Source organism: Cinclus cinclus, chromosome 6, assembly GCF_963662255.1.
Source record: "Cinclus cinclus chromosome 6, bCinCin1.1, whole genome shotgun sequence".
NCBI classification, from domain to species: Eukaryota; Metazoa; Chordata; class Aves; order Passeriformes; family Cinclidae; genus Cinclus; species Cinclus cinclus.
This window is the reverse complement of record NC_085051.1, coordinates 52,163,595-52,179,231: the sequence shown is the minus strand read 5'-3', so window position 1 is coordinate 52,179,231 and position 15,637 is coordinate 52,163,595. Positions and strand designations below refer to the sequence as shown.

The following is a 15,637-nucleotide window of genomic DNA, read 5'->3' as shown; positions in this document are numbered from 1 at the left end:
GAGCCGAGAAAAACAAATTGACAGCAACTCCATCCTCAGCAACCAAACGCACTTCGGTTTTGGCTTAGATTTATCAGGTGCCTGACCAAGCTTGTGCTAAGCTTGAGCACAAGCCAGCCGTGTTTACCAGGCTGGTGGCAGGCAGGAAAGAGCATTGTTCCTGTGCCAGCCCAAGGCCTGTGGACAGAGCAGGAGCCATGGGACCTGGAGCTCTGGCTCAGCCCCACATGCTGGCAGCATCTGCCCCTTGTGACACAGCTTTTAGGTAAATAATTAAGTTTGGATTTTTAATTTTTTTTATGAGGCAAGAATAATTCTCTCAACTAAAATGTCCACTATGCTGTTTAAAATTTGATTTGTACACTTCCCACTGCTTTTTGATTATTTATTCCTCTCGGGGAGATTTTTTTGAAAAACAATTTTCCCCTTTAGTCCTTACAAATATGTTCCTATAAGGACCTCTGTGAGGATGGGGCTGGCTGATCATTTGCAAGAGTGTTGATCCCTAGGGCCATTTCCAGCACTGCTGGGTAATGCTCCAGGAGACTTGGCAATAATTCACCCCCAAGCTGTGTGTGCCCTCAGTCACATTGGATTTTCAAGAACCACGTCAGTGTAGAACCGCATGCCAGGCACACAGTGCCCTGCCCAGGTCAGCAGGAGAAAGTGTGAGCACACAGCTATGGGCAGGTCACGAGTGGAAATGAAGGTTAGAAAGGTGCAGAAGCCAGGCAGCAATTAAACACTGGTGAGCAGATTCCTCTTTTTTTCAAGGCTTGAGGGGAATTGATTGACTTCAGTTTGCAGCAACAACCACGCTTCAGATCCCCATTGCACTGCCAATGCAAGCATCCTCAGAGGAACCCAGGACCTTTGCATATAACGAAGATGTCTCAACACAGATTAAAAAAAAAAATTCAGAAAAAAGCCACCTCAACTGCAACACTTTAAATGGAAGTTAAGTTGATGATTGAAAGACTGGCCTTCTCCAGAAGCACATTTTCCTGCTCTCTGTATGACAAGCAGAGGGTGGTTTCAGTTCAGCTGAACTGCTGTACAGTAAAACTCACTAGTGAATGAGCTACTTTAAAAGCAACAGAACTTTGTCCTCTTGGTGGCTCGGTTTCTCTGGTGTCTCCAAAATGTTTGCTTATAAGTGGGAAATTACTAACTGGCCTGTGCAGAAGGCAGTTGAGGTTCCAGCTTTGGGAAGTTGCCCATGGTGTCAGGCAGATGGGACTGGGGAAGCCCTGTGAGAGCAGGGGCTGAAGGCAGCAGAGGGAATGCAGCTCCATCCTCACCACTGCAGGTGACTCAAGGAGTTCAGCTTCTGACATCTGCTTCAGCCCCCTGGAGCCCAGAGAGAAAACCTGAATGTCACATCCCACTGCTCTGACCTCGCCTCATCTCTCCCCCCACCACCATTCTCACACTTCTGCTAAAAAAATCCTGCCCTCAAACACACTTAAGTCTCTCAGAGCACAAACCAAGCATCAGAGAACCAGTCCCTTTTTCTCCAGGCAACAAAACACTGGAAGTGGAAGCACCAAGGAGGCTCTCCTTGCCTTTACATCTGCACATGCTGTCAACTCTGAAACTTAATGATTGTGCTAATGCAGCAGCTACCTTTGGCTTGCTTCCAGGGACCATTGCAGCAGGCTGCCAACTGCAGTGGGCTTGTGCCACCATCCCATACTCCTTCCACAAAGCCCAGCCCCTCAGAGGGAGCATCCAGCTTAATGCACATGTTTGCCATGACGCAGCCACTGCTGCATGCCACAGACTGAAAAGTCACCTCTGACACAGGACAAACTACAACCCATACAACACAACCTTGTCTTACTCACCAAGAACAGCCCAGACACAGGAAACAACAGATCAGCACCCTCTGGAAGACTGTGGATGCCAGCAGTAACTTAAGCACAGCTGCTTTTATTCTATAAAAGCAAGCAAAGACCTTGAACTTTTTTCAGGCAGTTATCACCAAGACAACCAAGAAAGGTGCTTGAACCCTGGCCAAAATGTTTTTCTTTCTGCTTCACAGAATACATGAATTGCAAGAGCAGGCTATCTCCAGGAGAATTTGTGCCTCAGAGATGGCAGCCAGGTTTCCAGGGTAAAATCAAATGAACTCTTACATCTCTTGTGGGCTTAACCAAAACACAAGTCTAAGGGATCTCAAATGCTGACATCATTTAATAAACCCAGCCCCACAGTATTACCTCTCCTAAGTACAGACCTTACTCCAAAGCTTACCTCCCTTTATCACACTGGTATATTATCCCAGACCCACTTTCTTCATTAAGCTGAAACAACTGGCTGTAAACCAGGACGCAGACACTTCATATTCTGCCATCCCCAGTTTGGGGGCAGGAGAGCCGGGCTAGAGGCTGATAGCAACAGAGCAGAGATGTGAAGAGGTGAGCCTGAGTAATTTTCTTTGTCTCCTACAAAGCTTCTTAGCATGACTGAAATTCCCACTTGCACTGTTGGGTATTTCAGTGGGTGCTGCCATACCCAGCTCTGAGTGAGCTCCCAAACAGCAGCACTCCCAACAGCCCCATTTGTGACAGACCATGTTGGCAAGCATGGGGTACACAAATGGGATGGGTGGCCAGGATGGGCTCTGCCCACAGCACTGCAAAAACATCTGAAGGTGCCCAAGACCTTTGTCCAAGTGTGCTTCACACCTTTCTGCACTAAAAAACCCCTGCATCTGCTCCAAACACTCTGTTAGCTTCAACAGTGGCTGCTCCACTGTGGGCAGCATTTGTGGAGATGGAAGGCAATGGTGAGCCCTGTCAGCCTATCCTACAGCTGGGCTGTAGGAGAGGTCCAGGAAGCAGAGCCAAAGGGGAGGAGACCACTGGGGCCCCTGCAAGGCTCAGGTGGTGGCAGGGAGCAAGCTGACCTTTGTGCAGTGCTTAGCAGCTGAGTTCAGTTGTTTTTCAGCTTCACTATTTACATGTGGCTAGTTTTGCTATGTATCTCAGATCCCAAATACATCACCTTTTTAGACCTTTTAAATTTCCGTTTTATGAGGCGGAGGCATCACAAAACTCTTGCAACACTTGGAAACATCAGTCCTACCATTTCCCTAAATTGCATGTAGAGGAATAGAGGAAATCCTGGCAAGGGAAGCTTGGACCCTAATGTCACAGCCACTTAATAAGCCATGAATAGACATACTAATGGACAAATCTGATGAGGCAGTTACAACAATTTCTACGCAAAAGCAGTGCTTCCAAATGGAGAGTGCATAAAATTATGCTAGTGCTGAATCCATCAGGTAAAAGGCACTGCTACCGTGATTTTAAGCACCTTTATATTCACAAAATTATCTATCACCTTTACATAGGGGATAGCTACTGACTTAGAGAGAGAAAAAGCAAATGGAAAGACGTTACTATGAACTCGCTATGGTTTAACCTCCTGATTGTACTTGGATTTTAAAATTTAATTAGAAAGTAATTACAGAGAAACCAGAAATATTGCAGAGGCCTCGTCACCAGGCCTGGGAGGTTTTCTTGGCAGCAGAGCAGCTGCATGCAGGACTAGAAGATTTCTGACCACTTTTTCACAAAGCAAAGGACAGACTCTTTCTAAACACCACTCTGCAGCAAAAAAATAGGCTTTTGACTGATAATCCGATCTTTTCTTCAGAAAAACAGGGTGGGTTCCCGTTGGACTGCTGGCGGCAGAGCTGCGGAGGCTGCAGTCACCGTTGGAGTTAACTGCTGCACCGCAGCCACTTCCCACCGAAGGAAGCTCACGACAGAGCTGCCCTCTTTCTTCTTCCCTGTTTGTTATTTCAACAGACCCAGCAGCAGCCAAGAGCAGAGAGAGTGAACAAATGGGAATAAAAATAAGTCCTCTAAGACATGCAATGCATTAGCCAATTCTTTTTTTAATCTTTCTACTTGGCCATATATCTATTGTGTTTTAGAGCTGAAATAGCAGAGGGGTTTCTTACAGCAAAGCCAGATCAAATACAACTTTTGGGTGAGTGTTATACTGAATGTACCAGCCTCTAAACAAAAGTGAGTGGGCTGCTTTGCTTTATCTTAGACAGGAGCTCGTCCCACAATGAACTACAAGGTCAGAACAGTCTCATGCTGAACAGCAGGGTCTGAACAGTCACAAATGCCACCAAAATGAAATATACACTAATCACAGGTGAACTCAAATAATTTAGGCCCAATGGTTGGATAACTAATTTCTGAGTCACAAAGCCCTACTCACATGTCAGCTACAAATGCCTTGGGGAAAAAAAAGGATGGTTAGGGTAATGCTCCCCATGGCAACCCAAGCATCTACACAGTGAAGCTGCTGCAGAAAGAGGGTATCTCTGCTTTGCTCCAAGGAGCCTTCATCCCCCCAGACCTCATCTAGAAAAGGGGATCTACATAGCCCTGACAAGTACAGCCTGCTCCAGAAACCGGGAGCTTGTGAACATACCGCTAGCACTATGTACCTACACATCCCTCAGCTTTATGCAAAGCCATTTCGGCATTCCCAGCAGCATTGCTTGGAATTAGGGTGCTGCTGTATCAGCAGTCCTGGGCCCTACAGCCTGAACCACAGGTTTCATTCAGGCCAATTATAACACATTATAAACAGAGGATCCTGCTTGTTTTGGAACTGGCACACAGCAAGCGGCAGGTTCTGCTTCCACAAATAGCCCAGGAGATGGTGAGGACAGGCTCACATCCACTGGACTGAAAAGTGCTGGGGTTAAAATGACACCAACAGGGAACAAGGAGATGTCCCCAGCCTGACCAGAAACTGGAATGAATAAGTCTGGGTACTGATCCCCCATGGGGCCAGGCCCCGCTTTAGCAAAACCTTTATCCTACTTACTGACAGGAAAACTGAGCTTTAATCCTGAACCATCCCTGAATGTTTTAAGTAGCAAAATTTAATAATCACAAGTAAACTTTTATAGACTAACAGATGATTTTGTAATTATTTTAAGGCATATTCATGATATATAATACAAAATGCAGGCAATTCATTGGTTCTTAGGGAGCCAGGGCAACAAATTCACATTGAATTCAATCAGGCACCTGCTCAGAGCAATTCCCACTGGGGAAGACATCCTATTCTCTAATTATAAAATACTGCATCATTTTTCTAACTTTTTAATATTATTGATTTTTTTTTAGGTGGGGAGAGAAATGCCAAGTGTGATGTCAGCAGGCAGCAGTACCTGGCACAATTGCTCTTTCCCAAAACAGAGAACTGAATGCCAACTGAAGCATGGCTGGACGTTGCACAATAAGAGACAAGCCATGCTGTACATATTTGGGGCAATGGAGGCAAGGGTTTGACCCCTTGCGCCCTTGGGAGTTGCTCTGCCAAGGCCAGGTTGCTGTATCATTATGATAAGGGTAATCCTGTTAGGCAAACACATCAAACAAATAGTCACTCCTGATTGCAGACCTTGTCTAGGCAGATCTAAGCCTGGATTAAAAATGTGCTGAGTGTGTAGTCCTCTGACACAGCACACCAGGGACCAAGAGAATGATACGTGGGGGTTTCTGTGCCTCAGAACCCCATGAAGGCTAATTCCTGGAAGTGTCTAAAAACTGCAACAGAATAAGTTCCCTCTCTTTCCCCTTCACTTCTTGTGTAGAAGAGGACAGATGACTCTTATGTCAGCCTGTTTTGCTTCTATATTTGTGTCCTGCCCCAGGCTCACAGTGTTCAGCTCAGATGCAATCCAGTCTGGTCATATTAATATATCTGGGAAAATATTTTTAACAACCAACATCAAGCTGAAGGCCAAAATCATCCACAGGCACCCGGAGGTCTCTGACCCCTCTTGACCACTTGCTTACGAAACAGGAAGGCTCCCCAAAAGATACTTGGTAGACTTTTAAGGGCCAAGCATGCTTTTCAGCTTCCCTATGTAATATGCTTGATTAAACTTAATCTCTGCTGCAGCTCTGGGAATTTCCCTAAGTTTCCAAAAGGATGAATGTGGCTCTTTTATTGCAGGTGCCAAAATCAAGGCTTAATAAGAGGTGGGCTATGAGTCCAGCCAAGGTGAAGAGGACACTGATGACAGCCTGTGAGCATCCCTGAGGGCTTGCAAAACAGCTGCAGCTGAAGGAGCTCATCACCTTGCTGCCCACCTCAGTCTGCCAGGCCACTTTATCAAGGAACCAGAATAAAAAATAAGTTTCAAAGCCTTAAAAACTGGGTAATCCCACTGGTGGGCAACACCAACAAATCTGTGACACCAGATGAGCCATTTATTCAGCCTCTCATCAGCTGGGACTGATGTCTGACAGCAGTCAACCCTCACATTATGTAATTCCTACAGAGCCACTGGAGAGATTTCCTTTGCAAAACAAAATGTATCAGAGCTTCATTTGGGCTCTGAAGAATTAAAAATGGGTAAGGTTGGAAGAGATCACTAGAGTTCATCTAGTCTAACCTACCCTGCTCAAGCAGGGTCCCTGGGCACACATTACTCTGGATTGTATCCAGGCAGTTTTTTAATATCTTCAGGGAAGGAGACTCCTCAAGGTCTCTGAGCAACCTACTCAACCAAGAACCATTTCAGATGAAGATTTTTAGAATTTTCTCAGCAACAGACAGGAAACAAGAATAACAAGAGAAGGTTTGCTCACTTTGTTGTTTCCAAAGCAGATTTTTTCTTTCAGGCCATGGATCAGGATGGAACTGATCCTATACTGCAGCAGAGAAAGCAGAGCAGCCAAGGTTATGGGTAGCTCTGGCTCAGTGTGAAATGGTGATTCACACAAAGTCAAGCAAGCAGAGACTGATTGTAATACGAATGAAGACTGAGGAGAAATAAGAGGTGGATGCTGAGCAAAACAGTGCAATTATGAGTAATGAGGACAGGGCAAGGTTCCAGGCCACTGCTTCTCCCCTGGATAGGGTGATGTTGTCTGATGATTCCAGCAAGGGAGCCAGAAGTATTGCCCCAACCCAGATCACCACTGACGCTCTAATCAGCTGTCTTGTTTGTCAAATGAAAGTATTTTTGGACTTCCCAGGAAAACTTCTGCATCTTTTCCAAACAGATTTGATATTCTGAAATGAAAGAACAGCCACTTGCCAAAATGCTCCCCTGAAAAATGGAGATGGGCAAAGAGATGGACAAAAGGCATGTACATGACTCAGGTGGGTATAGGAAGGAGGTGCTCTCATCTCTGCATCTCATGTGCAACAACCATCCATGGTGAGCAGCCCTCACCCACCACCACGTAGAAAGATGTGCACTCCTCCTTACCAGGCAGCCCCAGGCAGCTTCCCTTGCTGCCTTCCCATCCCTGGTGCTGCAGGCAGTCAAGGGTCCTGAGATGACAGAAACAAAGGACAAGCTCATCAGGGGAACCAGCAGCAGCAGAAGAAATGAAACCGAAAGGTTTCTGAGAGAATGTTTGTGTGAGGCTTCCACGAGGTGTCAGCAACAGCTATTATTCATCAGAGCTGAACAGAGTGCCTGGGGCTGCCATTCGCCTCCTCACATGGCATGTCCTCACCAAAGGAGAACAAATCCTGTCTAGTGACTGCCAGCAACTCTGCCAGCGTGTCTCTGTGCAGGATGACCAGTCTCTGTCTCCTGTCTAACACAGCAGAGCAGAGGGTTCCCCATGCAGACACCAGACCCCAAGGACCAGAACAATATACTTGCATATTATTCATGACCAAAAGAACTCACCAGATGAAACAGAATGGTCAAAGCAGCGTTGCTGCATCCTGTGTGCAGGTGGGATGCTGGTGGCACAGAGAGATTAAACTGAAGATAAGTGATGTACCTGTGGTGAGAGGGGGACATACAGTGTGTACATTCCAGTCCAGTGCCCCTACCCCAAAACCCCTGACTCTCCTCGTTCCTTACTTCACTCTGAAGATGTGCAGTTTTAGCTAAACAGGACATTAGGCATTTCTCTCTGACTTGTTGATGAAGATTCCAGAGGCTAAAAGTGAAGTGGCAGCTGTACTGCTCCAGCCCACCAGGGATCTGAAGCTGTAATCCAAACTCTGCTGACCTTTGGTCCTGAGCCTGCCTTTTTGCAGAGGAGACTGGTAAGGGTTCAGAGTCAAACCCATGCACAAATTCTTTGCAAGGTCTTGAGTAAACCCTGTATCCTTCAGCTCTATGCCTGAATGAGGGATATACTCTTTTCCCATCTTCAATCTTATGCTCAAACCCAGCACTAGACCATGTACAGTGTACTCCCTGATAGTGCCTATTTTTATTTGCTTTTAATTACACACACAGTCATGTCCATTAAGTCAAAATTATCCTGCCCTCAATTTAATGAAAGCCTTAGGAAGCAAATGACGCCTTCCACAAGAAATGGCAGAGCTTTTCCCTTTGTCCGATTACGTACTTGGGGTTTCCGTAGTATTAAGAAGGTTTTAGTTGGTCACTGACTGGAGAAACCAAAGGAACAAGGTCTCGGAGGAGGGTGAAGATGAAAATAGCTCTGAGAAAATACGTCACGTCACTTGGATATGGCTCCACTGACAGAGTAATCTCTGTCATGTGCCAAGGAACCTGTGATAAGCCCTCTCATAGCCGGATTGGTAATAAGATCAGTTACTTAATTCAAAGTGATTAAAACCAGACTGGACTGCAAGCAAATAAATCATGTTCATGGGTCTGTGCAAAAAAAATATATATATCAGAAAAGTAAAACTTTTCTGGGCTGTCCTGTTGTATCACTAGTGCTGAGCACTGCACTCTATAAACAATTTTGGGGCCAAAGGTAATCCAGTGCAGCCCACAGACAGGCTGCCTTTCCTACCGGTAGGTTCCCACTCCAAATGTATGTGACAAATACAATTTGCAAAGGGTTACCCACCAGCTGTGAGGCTGAAAGGACTTGGCATGATCTGCCCTATTTTTAAGCCAGTGCTAGGGCCCAAAGCACACTATGGTTGTAACCATTCCCACCACCTCCACAGGAGAGCTTAGCCCATGAATAACAGTCCCATTTCTACACTAAAGACATTAATTTCCTACAAAAAAAGCCAGTTTGGCTTTGCAACTATGCTAATGCCTTGCCATTGGGCTCTGACACCACTTGGTTTGCCCAGGCATATGTGCAGAATGAGTAGAAAGGGCTGGGCAACCTGACATCACCACACTGCACATCCAAATCAATGGCAATGTCCTAGCAACAGCTAGGAAAGGATTTGGGATTCTCATCAGGGCATCCCCCAGAGCAGGAGGCACACAGAGATGTGATGGGTACCACTGCTATCAGCAGTGGGCAGCAAGGCATGGGCAGACACAAAGGAAGGGCTGTAGAAGCAGCTATTTTTAAACCGTTTCTTTTGGTCCTGCACTTTGGTACAAATTATCCCATGGCTGCAGTGGTAGGACATGACTTACAGGTCAGTGCCCTGGTGGTAGCAGGGAGTGGTGAAGCGGCTGCCTTTAATGGGTTTTCACCTGGAACGGAAACAAGCAGTGAAAGAGGATTTTCTGTGCCTGGCTGACATGCAAAACGCCAGGAGCTGTGGTGGATCCGTGGGGATCCTTGGATGACGAATTGTGCTGACAAACACTGGACGTAATTCTCTCCAGCAAAGCAGATCAGTGCATATTATCCTTCTTTTATTCTCTTACCTCAGATGCGTTCCGCAAGAGTTTTTAAGCGTGACAGTGGCATGTAGTACCCTGTCCAGAACTCCCACCTGCCTGCCCCCCCTCACACGGATCCCCAGGGTTTGCTGTGAGCATCACATGGCAGGCAAGATGTTACAAAGCATACCAAGCACAGTTTAGGCATTGTTTCCCTGGCTGAATGGTGGTTCAGAAAGAGGCAAGACAAAGGGGATGGCTGTTCCTTGCCAGCTTCGTACTCATCGGGGTCATCGGGACAGTTGGTAGCATAATGTGGCTTCCTGCCTCTCCGAGCAGCTTCACAGAGAGGGCTGCAAGGAAGCAGAGCATTTCAGCCCCTGTCTGGTGATCCCCCTCAGTGTGCACAAGTGTCTCCCATTCCAGCAGCAAACAGCAGCAGCAGGACAACTCCAAGGGCAGAGAATTCAGTTGTGGCCTGTGAACCCATCAGCAAGTGACACTGCCCACCTGCAGATGTCAGAGTCTGATCTTCCTGATGGAAAGGACAACTGCTGCAAAAGGGGGAGACACTGGGGCCAAATGGTCTCCAAGGAGGAGCAGATCCCAGTATTTGCTATCAGTAAGAAGGCCTTATGAGAGAGCAGATACCAGTAATGCTTTCCCAGTGTGCGACTCTTACCTGTATACATGCATTTTAGGGCCAAGGGACTGCAGGTGCCCAAGGGCAGCCTCTGGTGCAGAGCTGTGGGCAGTGCTGGGCTCACCCCACGCCATGACTATCACCTCGCTCTTCTGTAGCCAAACCTGACAGGTGCCTGTCAGAGGGAATGGCTGCAGGCAAATGTCACTCTCTGGAGACATCCGAGAGCCACAAGTTAAGCAACAAGCACGAGTGCGCACACGTGCGCTGGCCGGAGGGCAGGGCCAGGCCCCAGCCCGAGGGGGCGGGCAGGGGGCAAGCCAAGAACTGGCATAGGCCAGGCAGGGCCCTGCCAGGGCGGGCACGGCCGTGTGACACCGCCTGCCCCGGCACCCGTGTAGCCGGGCGCTGCACGCCCGCAGCCTCGCACGCCCCGCAGGCCGGGTGTCCCACAGCCCGCGGGCACAGGTCCGCTGTGGCCCAGACGCCGTGCGCCCTTGACCCGTGTGTCCAGGCTCTGGTGTGCCCCTGATCCCCCAGACTCCAGGACTCTGCGCATCCCTTAGCCCCAGGGCCCCATACCCTCAGGACACCAGGTACCTGTACTCCATACCTTTGAGAACCCAGACCCCACACTGCTGGGACCCCATATCCCTGGGACTTCATACCACCGGGAACCCCGATCCCTACACCCCCGGAACCCCACACCCCCATTTCTCAGGAACCCCGTATCTCTGTGAACTCCTGCCCCCGGAAGCCCCGGTCCTTACGCCCCCGGGACCCCCGTGCCCCCGGCCCCCCTCCCCGCGGCATTCCCGCCCCGCCCCCGCGGGACTCCGAGCCCTCAGCCAAGTTTCTTGGAACTTTGCCTCCCGTGACGCACGCTCCGGCGCCGGGCCCCGTCCTCCCTGCGCAGCCAATGGGCAGCCGGGGCGCCGGGGCGGCGGCCAATCGGCGTTGGCCGGACAGTTCCCCGGTCCTGACCGACCTTCGCCGCCCGGCCGGGGGGGGCCGATAAAAGGGCCCCGCGGCGGCGCGCGGCGCTTCTGCCTCTCGCGCCTTCACTGCGGCGGACACGGCACGGGCGGCACCGCGGGACTGGCGGAGAGGTGAGCGCTGGGAGCGGGGGAAGGGAGGCAGGCAGGCAGGCCGGTTGGCCGGCCGGCCGTTCCCCTGTACCGGTTTCCTGTGCACTGGCGGGAGGCCGTTCCCTTCTACCGGGTCTCCGTGCACGGGAATAAGAGTGTGCAGTGTACCGCGGTGAGGCCGTTTCCTCATACCGTGTTCCCGTGCGCCAGGGACATGGGCGTCCTGTGCGTTGAGGGGAGGCCGTTTCCTTGTACCGGGGACACGGACGTCCTGTGCAGCGGGAGCAGGGATGGATGGACGGACGGAGGGAGGGATGGCGATCCCGGGATACGGGTGTCTCCCGCACCGGGATATCGCACCGGCTCGCTGTCCCCCGCGCCGGCGGGGATGCGGGTGGGCCCCCCCGGCGAACCCCGGAAGCAGCCCGGGGAGCCCCGGCGCTGACCGCCCGTCCGCTCCCGCAGGTCCGGGCCGATGGTGGGAGGCAGCCCCCGGCGGAGCCCGGCCGCACGCCATGCCCTGGAGCGTCCGCTTGGTCGGCGGCTGCGGCGCCCAGTCCCAGAAGCAGTGCAAGAAATCCTCCTTCGCCTTCTACCAGGCTGTGAGGGACCTGCTGCCCGTCTGGTTCCTGGAGGACATGCGGACCATGGAGGCCTTCCACTGGGAGGATGGGGGTAAGGTGAGCGTGTACTCGCCCTCGGAGGCGCTGCTCTACGCGCTGGTGCACGACCATCAGCCCTACGCCCGACACCTGCTCACTAAGTTCCCCCAGAGCGCCCTGGCTGTGCCCAGCCAAAGCTTCAGCTGCTGCCAGTCAGCCCCGCACCTGGTCATGGCCGTCCGATACAACCGCGTCCGGGTGCTCTTCCGAATCCTCAAGGCCATCCAAGCCTTGTCCCCGAGTGACAGAGCCGCCCACCTGGACCGCCAGGGCTGCAGCCGCGTGGAGGGCGGCAAGACAGCCTTGCACATGGCCTGCGAACTGGTGCGGCCCGAGTGCCTGCTGCTGCTGCTGGGGCACGGCGCGTCGCCCTGCCTGCAGGACAGTGCTGGGAACACCCCCCTCGACACCCTGCTGCAGCAGATCTCCCACTTGCCGGCAGCTAACATGCGTGCCAAGCTCCTGTGTCTCGACTGCCTCTTCTTCTTCGTGCCTCAGGACCTCAAGTTTGCAATGAAACAGCAGCTGTTGGATAACCGGCAGCAGTGGCAGGACCTCCTGGGGGAGAACAGGTTCCAGTGCCTGGTGGGCTTAGTGCCTCCATCGCTGTTTGTCGGAGCCATGCGTGTCTTGATCAGGACCATTTCACCTGAGCACTTCCCAGAGGCTCTGGATAATCTGCCTCTGCCTCATTTTCTAAAGCCTTTGGACTTGAAACTGGAGAGCTAGAGGGATGGTATGAGAGCCTCCGGCTCACCTTACAGAAATAGACTTGTGCTAAAAATGTATCAATATACAAAGCTGCTAATGCAGTGGCCAAGTATCTGTTTTACTGAGAACAGTGTTTTTAAAAATAATTGTATCCAGCACTTTACAATACATTTTATTTAAAAATCCTTGTGGTGAGGTGAGGGTCATGCTGCATTTTATAAAGGTGTTCTATGGCATGTATATATGAGGGAGAACATATTTGTAAATACATCCAAATAAAACAGTGGCAGATATGATCAAAATATAAATCAATACCCTGGAGTGGCATGTGCCTTGGAAAAGCGTGTGCAGGGTGGGGGAGTATCTTTTTGTTAGGATTTCCCTGTTACATAAGCCTTGCCGTCCTGGAACAGGATGACTCCTTTTTTTACAGCTCTCCTAATACATCTTGGCAGAGATGCAGGTTTTTTTTTTTAAAGGCACAGATGAAAACTTCCTTGTACACAAGACCAAAGAGAATCCAGATACTGTTACAACTTTATTAAACAAGGCTGGCAAGGATGTGCATCTGAACAAAATGTATTTTACAGGGAAGCCAACTGCTGTTTATGCTTATTTTAAGGTTGTCTCTGTTCCCCTTGGAGGGTCAAGGTGTTTGTTGTCAGGCAGAGAGAGAGAGAGCACACATGTTGCTGTGGCCAAAAATGTACCTGTGCTGGCCCTCTGTGTGACTGCTGCAGGGTGAGGAGGGTAGCACATAGCAGGAGGGCCAGCCTGCTGAGGGATGTGAGGAGGTGTGACAATGGCCCAAGATCCTAGATCATAGCTTTTTTTCAGTGGATTCTGGCCACTCCATTGTCATTCCCTGTCAGTGTGTGATGGCTCAGGTTCAGCTGAGAGCACCATGGCAGTCTTGCTGTCTGCTCTGGGTCCAAAGGAGTAGCTTAGATATCAAACCTTTCCCCAGCTATCCCTTCTGAGATGCTCCAAAGTACAAACAACATCCTCACAGCTGCTCCAGATCAAAAAGCCCTTTTGGGGTCATGTCCTGCTTCCAACACTTCTGTTTTGACTGAGCAAAGGGTACAGCTTCAGTTTCTTGCTCTGCAGCCTTTACTCTTCAGCATTCTGGGCAGTCCCTGTGTGCCCTGCAGGGAGCTATGTCGGCTCTGCCAGCCCTGCATTGATAGTGATCTCCTAGGACACAGCACTGGAGCCTTGTCTCTGTTCTCAGAAGTCGTCACTGAAACTGCAGTGTTCTGTTTCAGGGCTTAAATTCATAGCTAGGGAGTTGTTCGCCACTTGAACTATTTCAGGACTGTTGTTCACTCTAGGGTCATCAAGGAATCAATGTGCTTAGGAGGGAAGAGCTGTGTTCAAGGCACAGATTTCTTTATTCACTTATTAATTTTGGTTAAGGAATGAAAACCCCATAGAATTAGGCACTGTAAGCTCTTCGTGTTTCAGAAGAAGAGTGGTATTTCATCTAAAATAATCTCTGTACTTCATGCACAATAAAAGATAAGCCATGCTTCTGAAATTTGAGAAGAAACAGAAAAAAGATTGCTATTCTTAGCCTGATAGCACTGAAAATGTTTCCTAGAAGAGAAAATGTTCATTTTTCTTAAGAAACCAAGCTGATACATGTTCAAACCCATTACCATGGGAAATTCAAATCCCTTGCTGGAAAACACGGAAAAATTCTTACTGTTCTCCTCAGCTACCTTGTTGGTTATAAAAATACAGAAATCCAGAGAACTAATCCTAATCTTCTAAACCTAGCCACTTAAAAAAAAAAATCTATGTTGCTGCATTCTTTATTGGAGTAGCTGTTCCCCATTACTTCTGTAACAATGGTGTGGAAACATCTTTCCAAACAGACAAGTAATAAAGCAGTCAGGTCTAACTTGCAGGTGGCAAAGGGTCATGAGGTAGGGGAGGAGATAGAGCAGCAGGTGGGACAAATATTCATCAGCTTTTCTGACAAAGACATCATGAGATTCAGCAGTAGGGGAGAGTTGGTTGGTTGAACTGAGTGCTGGAGGATGCTTCTGCTCCCAAGCTGTGAGAGTAATTACACACTGGAAGAGCAGAACAGGCTGGGCAGGATATCCCACACCTTCAAATGAGCCCTTTAACAAAACACCAGTGCAAAGGCTGCCCTGTGACTGCCACCAGCTCTGGGGTAATTCATTTCAACAAACAGAATGGATCCCCTCAACATGTTGTGATGGGTGCAAAGCCAGCTGACTGCTGTGCCCTTCCTGTTATTCTGGGACAGAAGTCAGACTTGGTGATGAGCCCAGGCTGGGATGGCTCTTCTGGAGGTCACCGATCAGCCATCGCTAGGTGTGGCTCACTGATGCCTGCCATGCTTCATCTGGAGAGGAGCTGTGGCCCAAATACACTGATGAGCATACAGATTATTCACCCAGCTGGGTCCAGACTTGTTTTTCAGACAGAGTCACAGCTTGGAAAAAGGCTGGGAGTTCTTGGCATTTGAAACAGAAGTCTTTTGTTTATAGACCAAGCGATTGCAGCAGCATCTTTCCTCAGACTGACCTGCCAGCACATCTCTGTCTTCTGCCACCTTTAGGGCACAATGGAGTGCAGGCTCCACAGCCCATTCAGTTTTCCATCTCCTGGAGAGGGCTACCAACAAAAGTACTAAGAAGTGCCAGCTGCATCACCACTGGCAAGCTTAATAAAGCAAGCATGGACAGTGATTATATCACTGCAGAAGAGAACTGTGGTGCTAGAGCCAGGAAACTGACCACAAAGGTGTGAAAAAGAAGATTCACCAAGTCCTAACACCATGGAAACGCAAGGGTAAGGAGGTAAATCTTAAAAGCTTCTGTTTTACCTGTACAGGTTAATGTTGTCACACATGGCAAATTACTCATCCATAGGAAATGGTTTCCAAAAGCATGCAAGACAGTAGATAGAACCAACATTCCTGAAA

General features: G+C 49.3%; 1 protein-coding gene across 2 annotated transcripts; it reads left to right on the top strand.

Annotated features, from left to right (window-relative positions):
* The first annotated feature begins 11,236 nt into the window (after positions 1 to 11,236).
* On the top strand, positions 11,237 to 13,024 carry ANKRD9 (ankyrin repeat domain 9). Of its 2 annotated transcripts, XM_062494731.1 has the most exons (2): positions 11,275 to 11,323; positions 11,768 to 13,020. In XM_062494731.1, the coding sequence occupies exon 2, from the start codon at positions 11,818 to 11,820 to the stop codon at positions 12,691 to 12,693; it is 876 nt and encodes a 291-aa protein (XP_062350715.1). In that variant the 5' UTR covers positions 11,275 to 11,323; positions 11,768 to 11,817; the 3' UTR covers positions 12,694 to 13,020. The 2 variants fall into 2 exon arrangements, with proteins under 2 accessions (XP_062350714.1, XP_062350715.1); XM_062494730.1 differs by having other exon boundaries at positions 11,237 to 13,024.
* Positions 13,025 to 15,637: the final 2,613 nt, after the last annotated feature.

Coding starts and splice junctions, on each gene's coding strand:
- ANKRD9 (XM_062494730.1), top strand. CDS start 11,593: ATGGATGGACGGACGGAGGGAGGGATGGCGATCCCGGGATACGGGTGT.